The sequence below is a fragment of the Callithrix jacchus genome, chromosome 12 (genome assembly GCF_049354715.1).
Source record: "Callithrix jacchus isolate 240 chromosome 12, calJac240_pri, whole genome shotgun sequence".
NCBI classification, from domain to species: Eukaryota; Metazoa; Chordata; class Mammalia; order Primates; family Cebidae; genus Callithrix; species Callithrix jacchus.
In genome coordinates, this window is record NC_133513.1 from 87,446,608 (window position 1) to 87,462,845 (window position 16,238).

The 16,238-nt window shown below is 38.2% G+C and overlaps 1 protein-coding gene across 1 annotated transcript in view; it reads left to right on the plus strand.

Annotated features, from left to right (window-relative positions):
- The window catches only part of CYP2C18 (cytochrome P450 2C18), a 55,307-nt gene that overhangs the window by 8,056 nt on the left and 31,013 nt on the right, over positions 1-16,238 (plus strand). Inside the window, exons 2-5 of the mRNA XM_002756460.7 lie at positions 1,750-1,912; positions 2,111-2,260; positions 7,116-7,276; positions 15,607-15,783. Of these exons, the coding sequence (XP_002756506.4) occupies positions 1,750-1,912; positions 2,111-2,260; positions 7,116-7,276; positions 15,607-15,783 (651 nt within the window). The remainder of the gene's footprint in view (positions 1-1,749; positions 1,913-2,110; positions 2,261-7,115; positions 7,277-15,606; positions 15,784-16,238) is intronic.

Sequence of the window (16,238 nt, forward strand, 5' to 3'; positions counted from 1 at the left end):
TTATTGTGTCATTTTCAATTTCTTTTATCAATGATTTGTAGTTTTTAGTATATAGATCTTTCTTGGTTAAATTTATTTCTAAGTATTTTATTTTTTGATGCTACTATAAATGAATTGTGCTCTTAATTTCTCTTTCAGACAGTTTGTTGTTAGTATCTAGAAATGCCACTGATATTTGCATATTGATTTTGTATCCTTCAAGTTTACTGAATTTGTCAGGTCTAACCCTTTTGTACTGAAGTTTTTAGGATTTTGTATCTATAAGATTATGTCATCAGGAAACATACAACTTCACTTCATCCTTTCCTATATGAATATATCCTTTCCTGTGTGAATATTCCTATATGAATATTTTCTTTCTTTAGTCTAATTGCTCTGATTAGGACTTCCAGTACTCTGTTAAACAGAAATGGTCAGAGGGGGCATTCTTGTCTTGTTTCTGATCTTACAAGAAAAGCTTTTAACTTTTCATCTTTAAATATGATGTTAGCTGTTGGCTTGTCATATATAACCTTTAATGTCACAGAGAACATTCTGTATTACTGGAGGTCATTTATATGGGTTATATGTTATATTAAAGGAACATTCCTCAACATTCATCCTGTATTACCAGAGGTCAATTATTAAAATATGTTATTGTAAAGCAAATACCTCCTGTGGAGTATTTTTTCTTTTGTGTTTCATTGTCAGAAATAGTGGAATAAAATAATGCATTTTGCCAGAAGAGAAAAATTTTAAGTTGCAAGGTAGAATAAAAATGATAAAGGGCTGCTGCTTTTCTTTATTTTACAGTCATTTGCTATAATTTTTTTGCCTGAAGGAAAATGGTAATGGAAATGTTTTGTGATTAGAGATTTTATTTGAGAAGTCAGTCACTGTATATGCTATATACTTTGCTTAGATTAGCCATGATCATTAAACTTTTTATAAAAGCAAATCATGCCTGATGTCAAAGAAATATCTAATAGTTCATTATAAACATAAATGAATGAAAGAAAGAATTAATTAGTCAGGGCCATCAGGGTCATAACAGAATATTTATGGCCTCTCTACAAAGCTGCTATCTGTGACCTATGAGTGTACAGCATGAAAGACATTGTTCCTCTGTGAGATGCCATTCGTCCTTCTACTACCTCTGTTGGGTCCACTCTCCTCCTGTGATAATTATACCAGTGGATCTAAGAGTGGGCTTGGCAGTAGAATCATCTGGGAGATTTAAAAAGGTATAGATATTTTAGTATTGATGACAGCATTCTGCATCAGGATCCCTATGGGATGAGCTTTGTAGGGGATCCTGAAGCAGTGTCCTAGCAGCTGATTATTGGTTCAAATATGGACATTGGGAACTGATAAATTGCTCAGGCATCAGAGGTTGACTAAGCAGGCTTCAAATTTGGACCTCCTGTTTATCAGTTGTGGGACACTGACAGTGAATTTGAAATTCTTTAAAATTCAATCTGTCTTATCTGTAAAACAGAGTAAACAAATTTAGTTCAAGGTGTTGTTATTATGATAGAGTGTAATAACCTGCATACTACTTTCCTGGGCCACTGCCTGGCACATTGAAGGCACTGTATATGTGCAGCTAAAACAATAATCATTATATTTATGTAAAATCCACAAATATTTAAAGCTGTATTTGACAGATTAATAATATCAACATTATGATAATATCAGTCTGAATCATGGACAATATATAGACCAAATACTGACTTTTACTACTATTTGAATCTCCTTTTCTATGTTCAGTTCTCAAAAGTCTATGGCCCTGAGTTCACTGTGTATTTTGGCCTGAAGCCCATTGTGGTGTTGCATGGATATGAAGCAGTGAAGGAGGCCCTGATTGATCATGGAGAGGAGTTTTCTGGAAGAGGCAGTTTTCCAGTGGCTGAAAAAGTTAATAAAGGACTTGGTAAATATGGATAAATGTGCATGTATCATGTGTATGTATACATGTGTATGTTTGGGCAGTGGTTATAGGGATGGGGAGGATGGAAAACAGGTTTGAAGGGCTCCTAGGACAGAACTTGACCCATCCATGTGGCTGCCAAGTGTCAGCTCCCTTCTTGTTTGGAATTTCCTTCCAACTTTCTGTTTTCTGTTCTGTTAGGAATCCTTTTCAGCAATGGAAAGAGATGGAAGGAGATCCGGCGTTTCTCCCTCATGACTCTGCGGAATTTTGGGATGGGGAAAAGGAGCATCGAGGACCGTGTTCAAGAGGAAGCCCGCTGCCTTGTGGAGGAGTTGAGAAAAACCAATGGTGGGTGACTTTTTTTTTTTCCTGAAGGATGTTTTCTAAAATTTATTTTAATTTATTTTTAAATTGATATATAACCTTTATACATATTTCTGGGGTACATGTAATATTTTGTTACAGAATGTGTAATGATCAAGTTAGGGTGTTTAGCCTATGTATCACTTTGAATATTTATCATTCTATGTGTTGAGAACATTTCTAGCTATCTTGAAATACACAATACTCTGACATTAACAAACTGCTATCTTCTCTAATGACATCCCTGGAAACCTTCTAGGGGTGGCCAGGTCTTTCATTATAGGCAGTGGTTGTCAGTCCTCATATGGAGGGGGGAGGTTTGAAGTAAAGAGCCAAGGCACCTTTTGTGCACCTATGCTTGTGTGTGTACACAATGACTGTGCATACAGTGTGAATATAAAAGGCTCATTGAAATTTATTCTGTTCCAGACTTCATTTGTTTTTAAATCATTACAGCATGAATTTAGAAGGTTTCATCTCATTTTTTTCAAATTATTAAAGAGCAGTGTTTTTCCCATAGTGTAGTTGTGGGTTATCTATTCTAGAACATTTCACCAGGGAATACTTGTCACACAGACAGAGTGGGAATGACTTCTTTACACCTTTTGAGCATGAAACAACTGACATATACTTTCATTTGGTTGGTCTATATCTGTATAGTCAGCCTCAATAGCATGTCCAGGGATTTCTTCTAAGGTCTTTGTCTGTAATTTCTACCATAATGATGATTATCTATGGTTTTAAGAGACTAGGCATTTTTAGTGTAGCCTTTATCAATTTTAATTTCCCTTTTAATTAAGAAGTAATTAAAATTATCAGCTGGAGTTATTTAGTGTTACTATTTACTGTAATGTTTTATATATTTTAAGAAAATATATGCTATAGCATAATCTTTCTGTTTCATCAAATATCAAGTTATAAAATGTTTATTTGTTTGTTTGTTTGTTTTTTGAGATGGAGTCTTGTTCTGTCACCCAGGCTAGAGTGTAGTGGCGCGATCTCAGCTTACTGCAACATCTGCCTTCTGGATTCAAGCAATTCTCCTGCCTCAGCCTCCCGAGTAGCTAGAATTATAGGTGCCCGCCACCACTCCCAGCTAATTTTTGTATTTTTAACAGAGATGGGGTTTTACCATCTTGGCTAGGCCAGTCTCAAACTCCTGACCTCGTGATCCACCTGCCTCAGCCTCCCAAAGTGCTGGGATTACAGGCATGAGCCACCACACCCAGCCTAAAATGTTTACTTAAGTAAATTTTAACTATTATTAATAACTCTTTATCCTACCCTCCCTAGTTGTAAATTAGCTCTGTGTTCAGCTTTCTTTATATTTTCCTTAGTCTTTGTGTATTAATCATGTTTTTTATTTTCTATGTTTTTATGATGCTTTGACATTTTGGGGACTTTGTGGTCCTAGAAGGGACTGTCCTCCCCAAAGTCAGACAGTTCCTAAAGATAGCAAATATCTTGTCCACAGTATGTCTTTGATTTACAAAGCAAACTCTCCAGAGCCCAGAGCCCCATCCACCTTCTTTATCAAACTCTCACACATGAATGCAATATAGTTGTCCCTCCTTATAAGTAAGTCATTGGTTCTAGGACTCCTCTTGGATACCAAAATCCACAAATGCTCAAGTCCCTTATAAATGGCATAATATTTGCCATATATTAGAGAATATTGACAATATTATTTATAATATTTGACAATATTAGAGAATGTTATCAAGAAAAAAAATTTGTACATGTTCTATACAGATGCTTATTTTTGTTCTGAATATTTTTCATTTGGGGTTAGTTGAATTCATGATACACCATGGATACAGACTGTATTCTAGTCCTAAATCATTACATGACCAGTATGGGACAACTATGGGCCACTGCTGTATCTCAGAACCCACAGAAACTGTTCAAACTATCTATTCCCAGGCTTACTCAGTCTACCCACCCTGTCTTACTCATTTCTTCCTGTGAAAACCCCAATGAAGGCTCAGCCTCATGGGTTTTTTTGCTCTTGTTGTTTCCTGACCAACACTGGTACTTCCCTGTATGGCTGCCCCTATAGGATCCAGCCCTATAGGGTCCTGTGAGCTCCTCTCTACTTGTGGGGAGAGGAGAAACTGTGGAAATAAAGACACAAGACACAGAGATCAAGAGAAAGAGGGTTTGGGCCCAGGGGTCCACTGCCAACCAAAGCACAGAGCCTGGCAATGGCCCTGAGTGTCTGGACACTCCGACTTTTATTGAGTACAAAGCAGGGGGCAGGGTAGTTAGGGTGAGCCACTGGTGGTTAGTGATAGAGTCAAGTAAATCATGTGTCTTGGAAGTAGGTGCCCAAGATTTTCAAGTAGCTGAGGTGAGGGAAGGAGCATAATGCATCAGCACTTTTTCCATACTTGTCAAGAAAGAACAAAGACATTAAGATTTATGTTACTTTTTCTGATTCTGTCTTCCAAGAAAAAGAGGAACCAGGTGCAGAAGTGGAACATGAAAGTAGACGTGGAATGTGACCGCTGAAGCATAGCATCATGTAGAGACAATTAAGCCCCCAGATGTCTGTGGACTTCCCTGACAGCCATCAGGTCTACTGCAAGAGCTTGGGGGAGCAGAGTTTTCTCTTAACTCCTCAGAGGAGTTAAGAGACGTCTCCTTCCATAGCTTGCTAATCAGTGGGCGCTTTCCCAGTGCTGGCACTGCAGCATAGCCAAGGTGCTCTCCAGCAGCCCTTACATGGGCATGACAGAGGGCTTAGAGCATCTTGCCTTAGGGTCACTTCTTTCACAATGTCACCTTAGATGCACACTTCACAACTTGAGAAACATTAGCAAAATTAAAAGGTTATACTAAGTATATATATCTAGGTATCTATATCTATGATGGCTTATGAATAATTATGTGATTATATTTGTAATTTTTTTTCTATTTCATTATTTATATAGAAACAAGTAATCAGAGTCAAGTAAATCATGTGACCCCTCAAGGCTGAGGCTTCAGACCCTTGCCTCAGCACTTGTGGGGTCTCCTGCCCACCTGCCCCCCACCACATCCTCAACATGGTGTGGAGTGCCCCTCCTCTAGGAACTGTGAGCAATGAACTATCTTTTCAAGGGCAGTCTGTTTCAGGGCAACCTGATCTGTTGAACTCACCATATCTAAATAGAAACAAAATCCTCAGTGAATTTTAAAACAATTGTATTTGGAATTAAAAGTTTATTTATCCTCTCCCCATCCCAGTTGGATTCACCAATAAAGTACTTGTCACAGTGAGTCTGATTTTCAGCTTGGATTAGGTTAGCACCATTCCTCTTGATACTGTCGTCATGATAGTGAGTGAGTTCTCATGAACTCTGGTTGTTTAAAAGTGTGTAACACCTCTCGCCTCCCTCTTTTGCTTCAGCTTTTGCCACATGAGTGCAAACTCCTGCTTTGCCTTCCACCATAGTTGTAAGTTTCTAGAACCTCCTCAGATGTAGCATCATGCTTCCTATGCAGCCTGCAGAACTGTGAGCCAATTAAACCTCTTTTCTTATAAATTACCTAGTCTCAGGTATTTTTTATAGCAATGAAAGAACAACCTAACACACTCCCCCAAGTGAAGTGAAAGGAAAGATCAGAAACCAGATTTTCACTATAAATATCTTGTGGATGTGCACACACACACACACACACACAGAAATCTTAAACTGATAATCTCAAATTATCCCCTGCCTTCCAGGCTAGAATAAAAGAATTTCTGAAAGCTTAGTGCCCTGGCATGTTTCAGTTGAAAAGAAGCCTGGCATAGGAGCAGTTAACTAAACAGGGTCCTATTATTTAATTTCCCATCATTACTGCACAATATTTTTGTTCAAGTCACTCTTAATTATATTTATGATACTCAAATGTAAAGTTTATTGATGATTTGATTATAACAATTTTATTTAAAAACTCTCACAGATAACCAATTTTCTCTATATTAATTTATTTATTTGTAAAATGATGGAATTACCTAAATGATGATCAAATTTATAATGACATAAGGTATTTTTTTGATTGCTAGATAGAACAATAACCTAGGATTCTATAAGAGGTCAGGCTTTGTTCAAATAAATTGAAGATAGTGCCTGGTGATAATAGACACGATTTCTTAGAGTTGGAAATTCTTTTTTTTTCTTTCAATATTGAAATAAGGAGATAAAAGGAGTCCATTTATCAATTTAACTTCTTCCGTCTGCCCTATTTGTAATTTAAGTTTGAAATGAAAGTTTCTTATTTACTTTTATTTTAGGCAAACCAATCAATCTTCTTATTTGTGTTAGTTTTTGTCTTGTATAACATAGATGGCTTTTGCTTTTTTACATTTGTTCCATCAACCTGAATTTCCCCATACCCTTTCTTTCTTTAGTCTCCCCCTCTGCTGGTTCTACACACAGTTCCTGTAAAGATTCATTATATATAAGAGGTTTTCAGGTTCCTATTTTCTCCCTTCCTATATAAATCAATTGTTTACAAGCTTTCCAGATAGATGTTATTTTGCATTCAAAACTTGAATTATTAGGTGCTTTTAAATGTGGCCTCTTCAAATTTTTTCTTTTTCTCTTCAAAATAACAGGCATCTTGGGTCGGAATTGTGTAAAAAAAGGCAGTGAATTAAATGCAGTATTTAAAAAACCATTATGAAAAAAGCTAGGATGGAATGATTAATTCAGTTTTAAGGGAAAAGTGATGTATTAAATTTAAATATGCTGTAGAGTCTGTTGATAAGAGACTTTCTAGGTAGACATTGCTTTACCTTTTTCTGTTATCAAAGACAAAGTGTTTTATATGTACATTTTAATGATAATTTAAAATATTTCCAATCCTTTAGCCTCACCCTGTGATCCCACTTTCATCCTGGGCTGTGCTCCCTGCAATGTGATCTGTTCCATTGTTTTCCATAAGCGATTTGATTATAAAGATCAGAGATTTCTTAACTTGATGGAAAAGTTCAATGAAAATCTCAGGCTTCTGAGCTCCCCATGGATCCAGGTGAGATCAAGAGCTTCTATTCCTGAGATATAATTTATGTTATTTTATCAGACAGTCCAAATTTTTATTTTTATTTTTATTTTTTTTCCCAGCTGGAAGATCTTGAGTTTTATAGCAAACCATATTGTACAGATTTGGGGCCCAGGAGCCCAGCCTGGCTGGGTCCCCTGCTTGCCTCTCGCTGGGCTCCCTCCTCCCTCCCAAATTTATTTTTTAGTTTTTAAAATTATACTTTAAGTTGTGGAATACATGTGCATAATGTGCAGGTTTGTTACATAAGTATACATATGCCATGGTGGTTTGCTACACCGATTAACCCATCATCTACATTAGGTATTTCTCCTAATACTATCCCTTCTCTTGCCCCCGACCCCCTGGTAGGCCGTGGTGTGTGATGTTCCCCTCCCTGTGTTCATGTGTTTTCATTATTCAACTCTCACTTATGAGTGAGACCATATGGTGTTTGATTTTCTATTCCTGTTAACTTGCTGAGAATGATGGTTTCCAGCTTCATCCATGTCTCTGCAAAGGACATGAGCTCATTCTTTTTTATGGCTGCATAGTATCCCATGGTGTATATGTGCCACATTTTCTTTATCCAGTCTAACAGTGATGGGCATTAGGGTTGGTTCCACTATTGTAAATAGTGCTGCAATAAGTATATGTATGCATGTTTCTTTATAGTAGAATGATTTATAATCTTTTGGGTATATACTCAGTAATGGGATTGCTGGGTTAAATGGTATTTCTGGTTTTAGATCCTTGAGGAATCGCCACACTGTCTTCCACAATGGTTGAACTAATTTACACTCCTACCAACAGTGTAAAAACGTTCCTGTTTCTCCACATCCTCTTCAGCATCTGTTGTTTTCTGACTTTTTAAGGATCAGCATTCTAACTGGTATGACAGGGTATCTCATTGTGGTTTTAATTTGCAATTCTCTGATGATCAGCGATGTGCTTTTTTTCATATGTTTGTTGGCCACATAAATGTCTTCTTTTGAGAATAGTCTATTCATATCCTTTGCCCACTTTTTGATGGGGTTTTTTTTTTCTTGTAAATTTGTTTAAGTTCTTTGTAGATTCTGGATATTAGCCCTTTATCAGATGGAGAGATTGCAAGAATTTTCTCCCATTCTGTAAGTTGCCTTTTCACTCTAATGATAGTTTCTTTTGCTATGCAGAAGCTGTTTAGTTGAATTAGATCCCATTTGTCAATTTTGGTTTTTGTTGCAATTGTTTTGGTGTTTCAGTCATGAAGTCTTTGCCAATGCCTATGTCCTGAATGGTATTGCCTAGGTTTTCTTCTAGGGTTTTTATGGTTTTAGGTCTTACATTTAAATGTTTAATCCATCTTGAGGTAATTTTTTAATAAGCTGTAAGGAAGGGGTCCAGTTTCAGTTTTCTGCAAATGGCTAGCCAGTTTTCCCAACACCATTTATGAAATAGAGTATCCTTTCCCCATTGCTTGTTTTTGTCAGGTTTGTCAAAGATCAGATGGTTGTAGATGTGGTGCATTATTTCTGAGGCCTCTGTTCTGTTCCATTGGTCTATATATCTGTTTTTGTACCAGTACTATGCTGTTTTGATTACTGTAGCCTTGTAGTATAGTTTGAAGTCAGGTAGCATGATGCCTCCAGCATTGTTCTTTTTGCTTAGGATTGTTTTGGCTATATGGGCTCCTTTTTGGTTCCATATGAAATTTAAAGTAGTTTTTTTCTAATTCTGTGAAAAAAGTTAATGGCAGCTTGATGGGAATAGCATTGAATCTGTATATTACTTTGGGCAGTATGGCCATTTCATGATATTGATTCTTCCTAGATTCATTGATTTTTTTGAAGGGTTTTTTGTGTCTCTTATCTTCTTCAGTTCCACTCTGGTCTTAGTTATTTCTTGTCTTCTGCTAGCTTTTGAAGTTGTTTGCTCTTGCTTCTCTAGTTCTTTTAATTGTGAAGTTAGGGTGTCAATTTTAGATTTTTCCCACTTTCTTTTGTGGGCATTTAGTGCTATAAATTTTCCTTTAAACACTGCTTCAGCTGTGTCCTAGAGATTCTGGTGTGTTGTGTCTTTGTTCTCATTGGTTTCAAAGAACTTATTTATTTCTGCCTTAATTATGTTATTTACCCAGCAGTCATTCAGGAGCAGGCTGTTTGGTTTCCATGTAGTTGTGCAGTTTTGAGTGAGTTTCTTAACCCTGAGTTCTAATTTGATTGTACTGTGGTCTGAGAGACTTTTTTATGATTTCCATTCTTTTGCATTTGATGAGGAGTGTTTTACATTCAATTATATGGTCAATTTTAGAATAAGTGTGATGTGGTGCTGAGAAGAATATATCTTCTGTTGAATTGGGGTGGAGAGTTCTGTAGATGTCTATTAGGTCCACTTGGTCCAGAGCTGAATTCAAGTCCTAAATATCCTTGTTTATTTTCTGTCTTGTTGATCTGTCTGTTATTGACAGTGGAGTTTTAAAGTCTTCCACTGTTATTGTATGGGAGTCTAAGTCTCTTTGTAGGTCTCTATCTTTATCAATCTGGGTGCTCCTGTATTGGGTGCATATATATTTAAGAAGGTTAGCTCTTCTTGTTGCATTGATCCCTTTACCGTTATGTAATGTCCTTCTTTGCCCTTTTTGACCTTTGTTGGTTTAAAGTCTGTTTTATCATAGACCAGGATTGCAACCCCTGCTTGCTTGCTTGCCTTCTTTCTTTCTTTCTTTCCTTCTTTCTTTCTTTCTTTCTTTCTTTCTTTCTTTCTTTCTTTCTTTCTTTCCTTCCTTCCTTCTTTCTTTCTCTTTCTTTCTTTCTTTCTTTCTTTCTTTCTTTCTTTCTTTCTTTCTTTTTCTTTCTTTCTTTCTTTCTTTCTTTTTTGCTTTCCACTTGCTTGGCAAATCTTCCATCCTTTTATTTTGAGCCTATATATGTTTTTGCATGTGAGATGGGTTTCCTGAATACAGCACACCAATGGGTCTTGACTCTATCCAGTTTGCCAGTCTGTGTCTTTTGACTGGGGCATTTAGCCCATTTACATTTAAGGTTAATATTGTTGTGTGTGAATTTGATCCTGTCATTATGATGCTAGCTGGTTATTTTGCCCATTAGCTGATGCAGTTTCTTCATAGTGTTGATGGTCTTTACAATTTGGTATGTTTTTGAAGTGGCTGGTTCCAGTTTTTTCTTTCCATATTTAGTGCTTTCTTCAGGAGCGCTTATAAGGCAGGCCTGGTGGTGAAGCTTATGAAGCTTATTTTGGCTGGATATGAAATTCTGGGTTGAAAACTCTTTTCTTTGAGAATGCTGGATATTGTCCCTACTGTCTTCTGGCTTGTAGGGTATCTGCAGAGACATCCACTGGTAGTCTGTTGGGCTTTCCTTTGTGGATAACCTGACCTTTCTCTCTGATGTCCCTTAATATTTTTTCCTTCATTTCAACCCTGGTGAATCTGACAATTATGTGTCTTGGGTTGCTCTTCTGGAGGAGTATCTTTGAGGTGTTCTCTGTATTTCTTGAATTTGAATGTTGGCCTGTCTTGCTAGGTTGGGGAAGTTCTGGATAATATCATAAAGAGTATTTTTCAACTTGGTTTCATTCTCCCCATGACTGTCAGGTACACCAGTCCAATGTAGGCTTGGTCTTTTCACATAGTCCTGTATTTCTTGGAGGCTTTGTTCCTTCCTTTCATTCTATTTTCTCTAATCTCATCTTCACACTTTATTTCATTAAATTGATCTTGAATCTCTGATATCCTTTCTTCTGCTTGATTCATTCAGCTATGGACACTTGTGTATGCTTCACAAAGCTCTTGTGCTATGTTTTATAGCCCATCAGATCATTTATCTTCTTCTCTAAACTGGTTATTCTAGTTAGTAATTTCTCTAACCTTTTATCAAGGTTCTTAGCTTCCCTGCATTGGGTTAGAACATCCTCCTTTAGCTTGGAGTAGTTTGTTATTACCCATCTTCTAAGCCTACTTCTCTCAATTTGTCAAACTCATTCTCCATCCAGTTTTGTTCCCTTGCTTGTGAGAGTTGTGATCCTTTGGAAAAGAAGAGCATTCTGGTTTTTTGAAATTTCAGCCTCTTTGCACTGGTTTTTCCTCATCTTTGTGGATTTATCTACCTTTGGTCTTTGGTGGTAACCTTCAGATGGAGTTTTTGCATGGTCATCATCTTTGTTGATGTTGATGCTATTGCTTTCTGTTTGTTAGTTTTCCTTCTAACAGCCAGGCCCCTCTTCTGCAGGTCTGCTGGAGTTTGCTGGGGATCTACTCCACACCCTGTTTCCCTGGATATTACCAGCAGAGGCTGCAAAACAGCAAATATTGCTGCCTGTTTATTCCTTTGGAGCTTTATCCCAAAGGGGAACATACCAGATGCCACCTGAAACTTTCCTGTATGAGATGTCAATTGACTCTTGTTAGGAGACTTGGGGCAGTCTCCTTAGCAGAGCTTGAGGAGGCAGTCTGTCCCTTAGCAGAGCTTGAGCGCTGTGCTGGGAGATCTGTTGCTCTCTTCAGAGCTTGCAGGCAGGAATGTTTAAGTCTGCTGAAGCTGCACCCACAGCCACTCCTTTCCCCAGGTGTTCTGTCCCAGGGAGATGGGAGTGTTATCTATAAGCCCCCGACCAAGGCTGCTGCCTTTTTTTTCAGAGATGCCCTGCCCAGAGAGGTAGAGTCTAGAGAGACAGTCTGGCTACAGGGGCTTTGTGGTACTGTGGTGGGCTCCACTCAGTCCAAACTTCCTGAGGCATTGTTTACATCGTGAGGGGTAAATTACCTACTCAAGCCTCAGTAATGGAGGACACCCTTCCTCGCATCGAGTTCCAGCATCCCAGGTCTACTTCAGACTGCTGTGCTGGTAGCGAGAATTTCAAGCCAGTGGATAGTAGCTTTCTGGGCTCCATGGCGGTGGGATACACTGAGCAAAACCACTTGGCTCCCTGGCTTCAGCCCCCCTTTTCAGGGTAGTGAATGGTTCTGTCTTGCTGGGGTTCCAGGAACCACTGGGGTGCCAAACAACAACAACAACAACAACAACAGCTCCTGCAGTACCTTGGTGTCTGCCCAAACAGCTATCCAGTTTTGTGCTTGAAACCTAAGGTCCTTGTGGTATAGGCACCTGAGGGAATCTCCTGGTCTATGAATTTTGAAGACCATGGGAAAAGCATAGTATCTGGGCTGGATAGCACTGTCCCTCATGATGCAGTCCCTCACAGCTTCCCTTGGCTAGAGGAGGAAGTTCCTCAACTTATTGTGCTTCCCAGGTGAGGTGATGCTCCTCCCTGCTTCTGCTTACCCTCCGTGGTCTGCACCTACTGTCTAACCAGTCCCAATGAGATGAACCAGGCACCTCAGTTGGAAATGCAGAAAACACTTGCCTTCTGCACTGGTCTCACTGGGAGCTGCTGACCAGAGCTGTTCCTATTCAGCCATCTTACCCCAATCCCAGTCCAAAATTTTGTATGGACCAAGCTGTAAAGTGAATGTTTGAAAACTGGAAATTATATATACTCTTATGTGGTAACTCTGGAAATCAGAATCTTTCCTCTCTTTAGGGTTTTTTGTTGCCTGCTGTAGTTTTCTTTCCCCCTTCTGAAGGCTGTAGCTTTCTTTATTGACTTTTCTAAACTATTTTTGCAAAGTCTGTATTCTTTGTCATGTGTGGTTTCTGAAGTCTTCTTATTAGTTTATGTTCAGCTAGTTTTGATGGAAATTTTCTTGAATGTGAAGAGGCAAAGAAACATATAAAAATATGTTTATATGTATTTATATGTATAAATAAAGAAAGATGGAAGGAAGGAAGGAAAGAAACAAATGAAGAGAGGAGGGAAGGAAGGAAGGAAGCTCTTTCAGATTGGTTGGAGCACTCCTTTTCATAGCCTTCACTTGCTGCTTAAGCTGAATGGATATCAGCCAGAGGTGAAAGTCTAGCACTTTCTCACATGTTTTTTTTGTTAGCCTGTCCTGCTCAGGGCATGTTGATAGCTTTCTGAATTTCTTAGTATATATAGGCACTTTGGAATGCCCTAGTTTTCCAAAGAAACTATCTCCCAGCTTTTATTCTCAGGATTTTTGTGCTCTGCTGTGTGCCTCAACTATAATCATTTGCCGCGGGTAGCTTTGGGTTGTTCATTTGTCTTAGAAGGCTTTTGAGAAATGTCCATTGCTTTTCTATCCTGAGTGAATTTTGAATCAGGTGAAAAAAAGGTAAGTGCCTTATATTAGCCCATGGTAGTCATCAGACAGGTAAGACAGAGAAACAGAATTCTTTGCAAATAAGATCTTCTGTGGTCCCTTTAGAACCAGGAACTAGGGTCCTCCACTGGGAATAGGGCTGCTCTTGACAAGATCACTGCCAAGCTGACGAGGGAGGTGGGACAAGGGCAAATAAACATACCACAAAGCTTACATATACATCATGGAATACTATGCAGCCATAAAAAGGAATGAGATCATATCCTTTGCAGGGATATGGATGAAGCTAGAAGCCATTATCATAAGCAAACTAATCCAGGAGTAGAAAACCAAATACCTCATGTTCTCACTTATAAGTGGGAGCTGAACAATGAGAATACTCGGACACAGGGAGGGGAACAACATACACTAGGGCCTGTTTGGGGTTGCAGGGAGGGAGAGCATTAGGAAAAATAGCTAATGTATGCTGGGCTTAATACCTAGGTGATGAGTTTGTAGGTGCAGCAAACCACCATGGCACACATTTACCTATATAACAAACCTGCACATCCTGCACATGTACCCTGGAACTTAAAGATAAAAATAAACCCACAGAGTTTTTCTACTATTTTTAAGTTGCCATTTTTTTTTTTTTATTCAGCTTTTCCTTTCTTGCTGTAAACCTTTGGCTGCTTTCCAGAGTTCTGTCAAAAATTGATTCTGACTTTTTTTGTTTGAATTTTTGGGTGTTTTTATGGAGTGGTGGGCCTGTGGATCTGTCTATTGTGCCAGTTTTGCTGGCATTACTCTGTGAAGTCAGTGGTTGAATACCACAGCTTGTCCATATCTTAGCATGGTGGCATTAACATCTGGGAAAGATAGATGATTTCTTTATTTTACAGACAAGAAAAGAAATGCCTGAATATAGAGCTGGAATTCTCTTGTGTTTTTTTCCACTAAACTGCCAAACCCAGCTTCTGGCGATAATTTGGTGACTACCCAAGAGCACACACTCAATGGAAATCCAAGTCTCTTGTTGAAAAGTTGGCATTACTCACAGGCTTTTCCTCTAATCAACATCTAGAGACCTCTTCATGACATTATTTGGCAAAAGGGGAGAATGGGAGCACAGATGCTTCCAGGAAGCTCTGAATAGGATAGGGGTATTTAATGCTTCAGCAAGGTAATTAAGATTAAGATGACAAAATGATGGGGTTTTGGGTGTATGAACCATTAAAAAAATGACAGTTTTGTCCCATGTTGAGCTAGCATGTCCCGAAGTCTGTCTTTAGAGTTTAAGATAATTGTGTGTTATCTTTACTCACAGAAGTATCTTGACTACTCTGGTGTATGGGTACTTATTCATAAAGTGCTGAATTACATTTTATGGTATCTTTTTACTCCTCCCAGTTATAAAAGAGTGATTCTATTTCTGAGGCTGCCTGCTAGGAGTAGAAATAGCAGGGAGTGGCTTTGTGATCTATTTCATGTTGTTCAAACTTCCTTTACCTTTGTTCTTTTTTTTTTTTTTTTTTTTGAGACAGAGTTTCGCTCTTATTACCCAGGCTGGAGTGCAATGGCGAGATCTCGGCTCACCACAACCTCCGCCTCCTGGGCTCAGGCAATTCTCCTGCCTCAGCCTCCCGAGTAGCTGGGATTACAGGCACGCGCCACCGTGCCCAGCTAATTTTTTGTTTTTTTTTTTTTTTAAGTAGAGACGGGGTTTCACCATGTTGACCAGGATGTTCTCGATCTCTTGACCTTGTGATCCACCCGCCTCAGCCTCCCAAAGTGCTGGGATTACAGGCGTGAGCCACCGCGCCCGGCCTACCTCTGTTCTTATCTGTAAAATGGGAATTAAAGCAATTCATGGCATTCTATATTTCAAGGCTGCAGAGAAGAATTGACATGAAGATACTTTAATATTCTGAAAATAATATATAAGTATAGGAAGTTATCATCTTTGATCCCTTGTTCAGAATTTTCACCCTAAAATCTTTCTGTCAGTATAGAGAATAACTTTGTATGTACAATCAAATGCTTCTCTTAAAGAAGGAGACAATTTAAAAAAATTCACTTCAGTTTTAAACCAGCAGTTAACTTATGGTATATGTCTTTATTACATGTGTTTAACATAATTAATTTAAAAAAATTCTTTAAGGTCTGCAATAATTTCCCTGCTCTCATCGATTATCTCCCAGGAAGTCACAACAAAGTTCTTAAAAATTTTGCTTATGTTAAAAATTACGTTTTGGAGAGAATAAAAGAACATCAAGAATCCCTGGATGTGAACAATCCTCAGGACTTTATTGATTGTTTCCTGATCAAAATGGAACAGGTAAAATGTTATTTGTTTGCCTGTATCTTGTGGTTTATTTATTTCATTGATTAGTTCTATACTGATTGCTTATGTGGTGAGGCAAGAAACACTTAACAAGTGCTTTAAGTACATATGATGTGTATGGATCTGGCAAAGCACCATGGAGGATTTAGAATTGAATTGTTAAACAATTAGAATATGTTAGCACTATTTTTAGGTACTAATAATTTATCTGAGGAAAGACAGAATGCATATCTCAGATGAAATAGAAATACAAATAAGTTAGAAAATTAAAAATATAGAGCCATAAATTGAAGGTGGACATGGTCATATCACACAGCATATGGGAGAGTGAGATGGAAGGGTTTAACCTAGGTGGGCCTATTGCATGTCCTAATGTTTGGTGTAAATCTTAAAATATTTACAATGATCAATGGGGCAGTCAATCTTTTGGTGGGTAGAACAGCTTGATG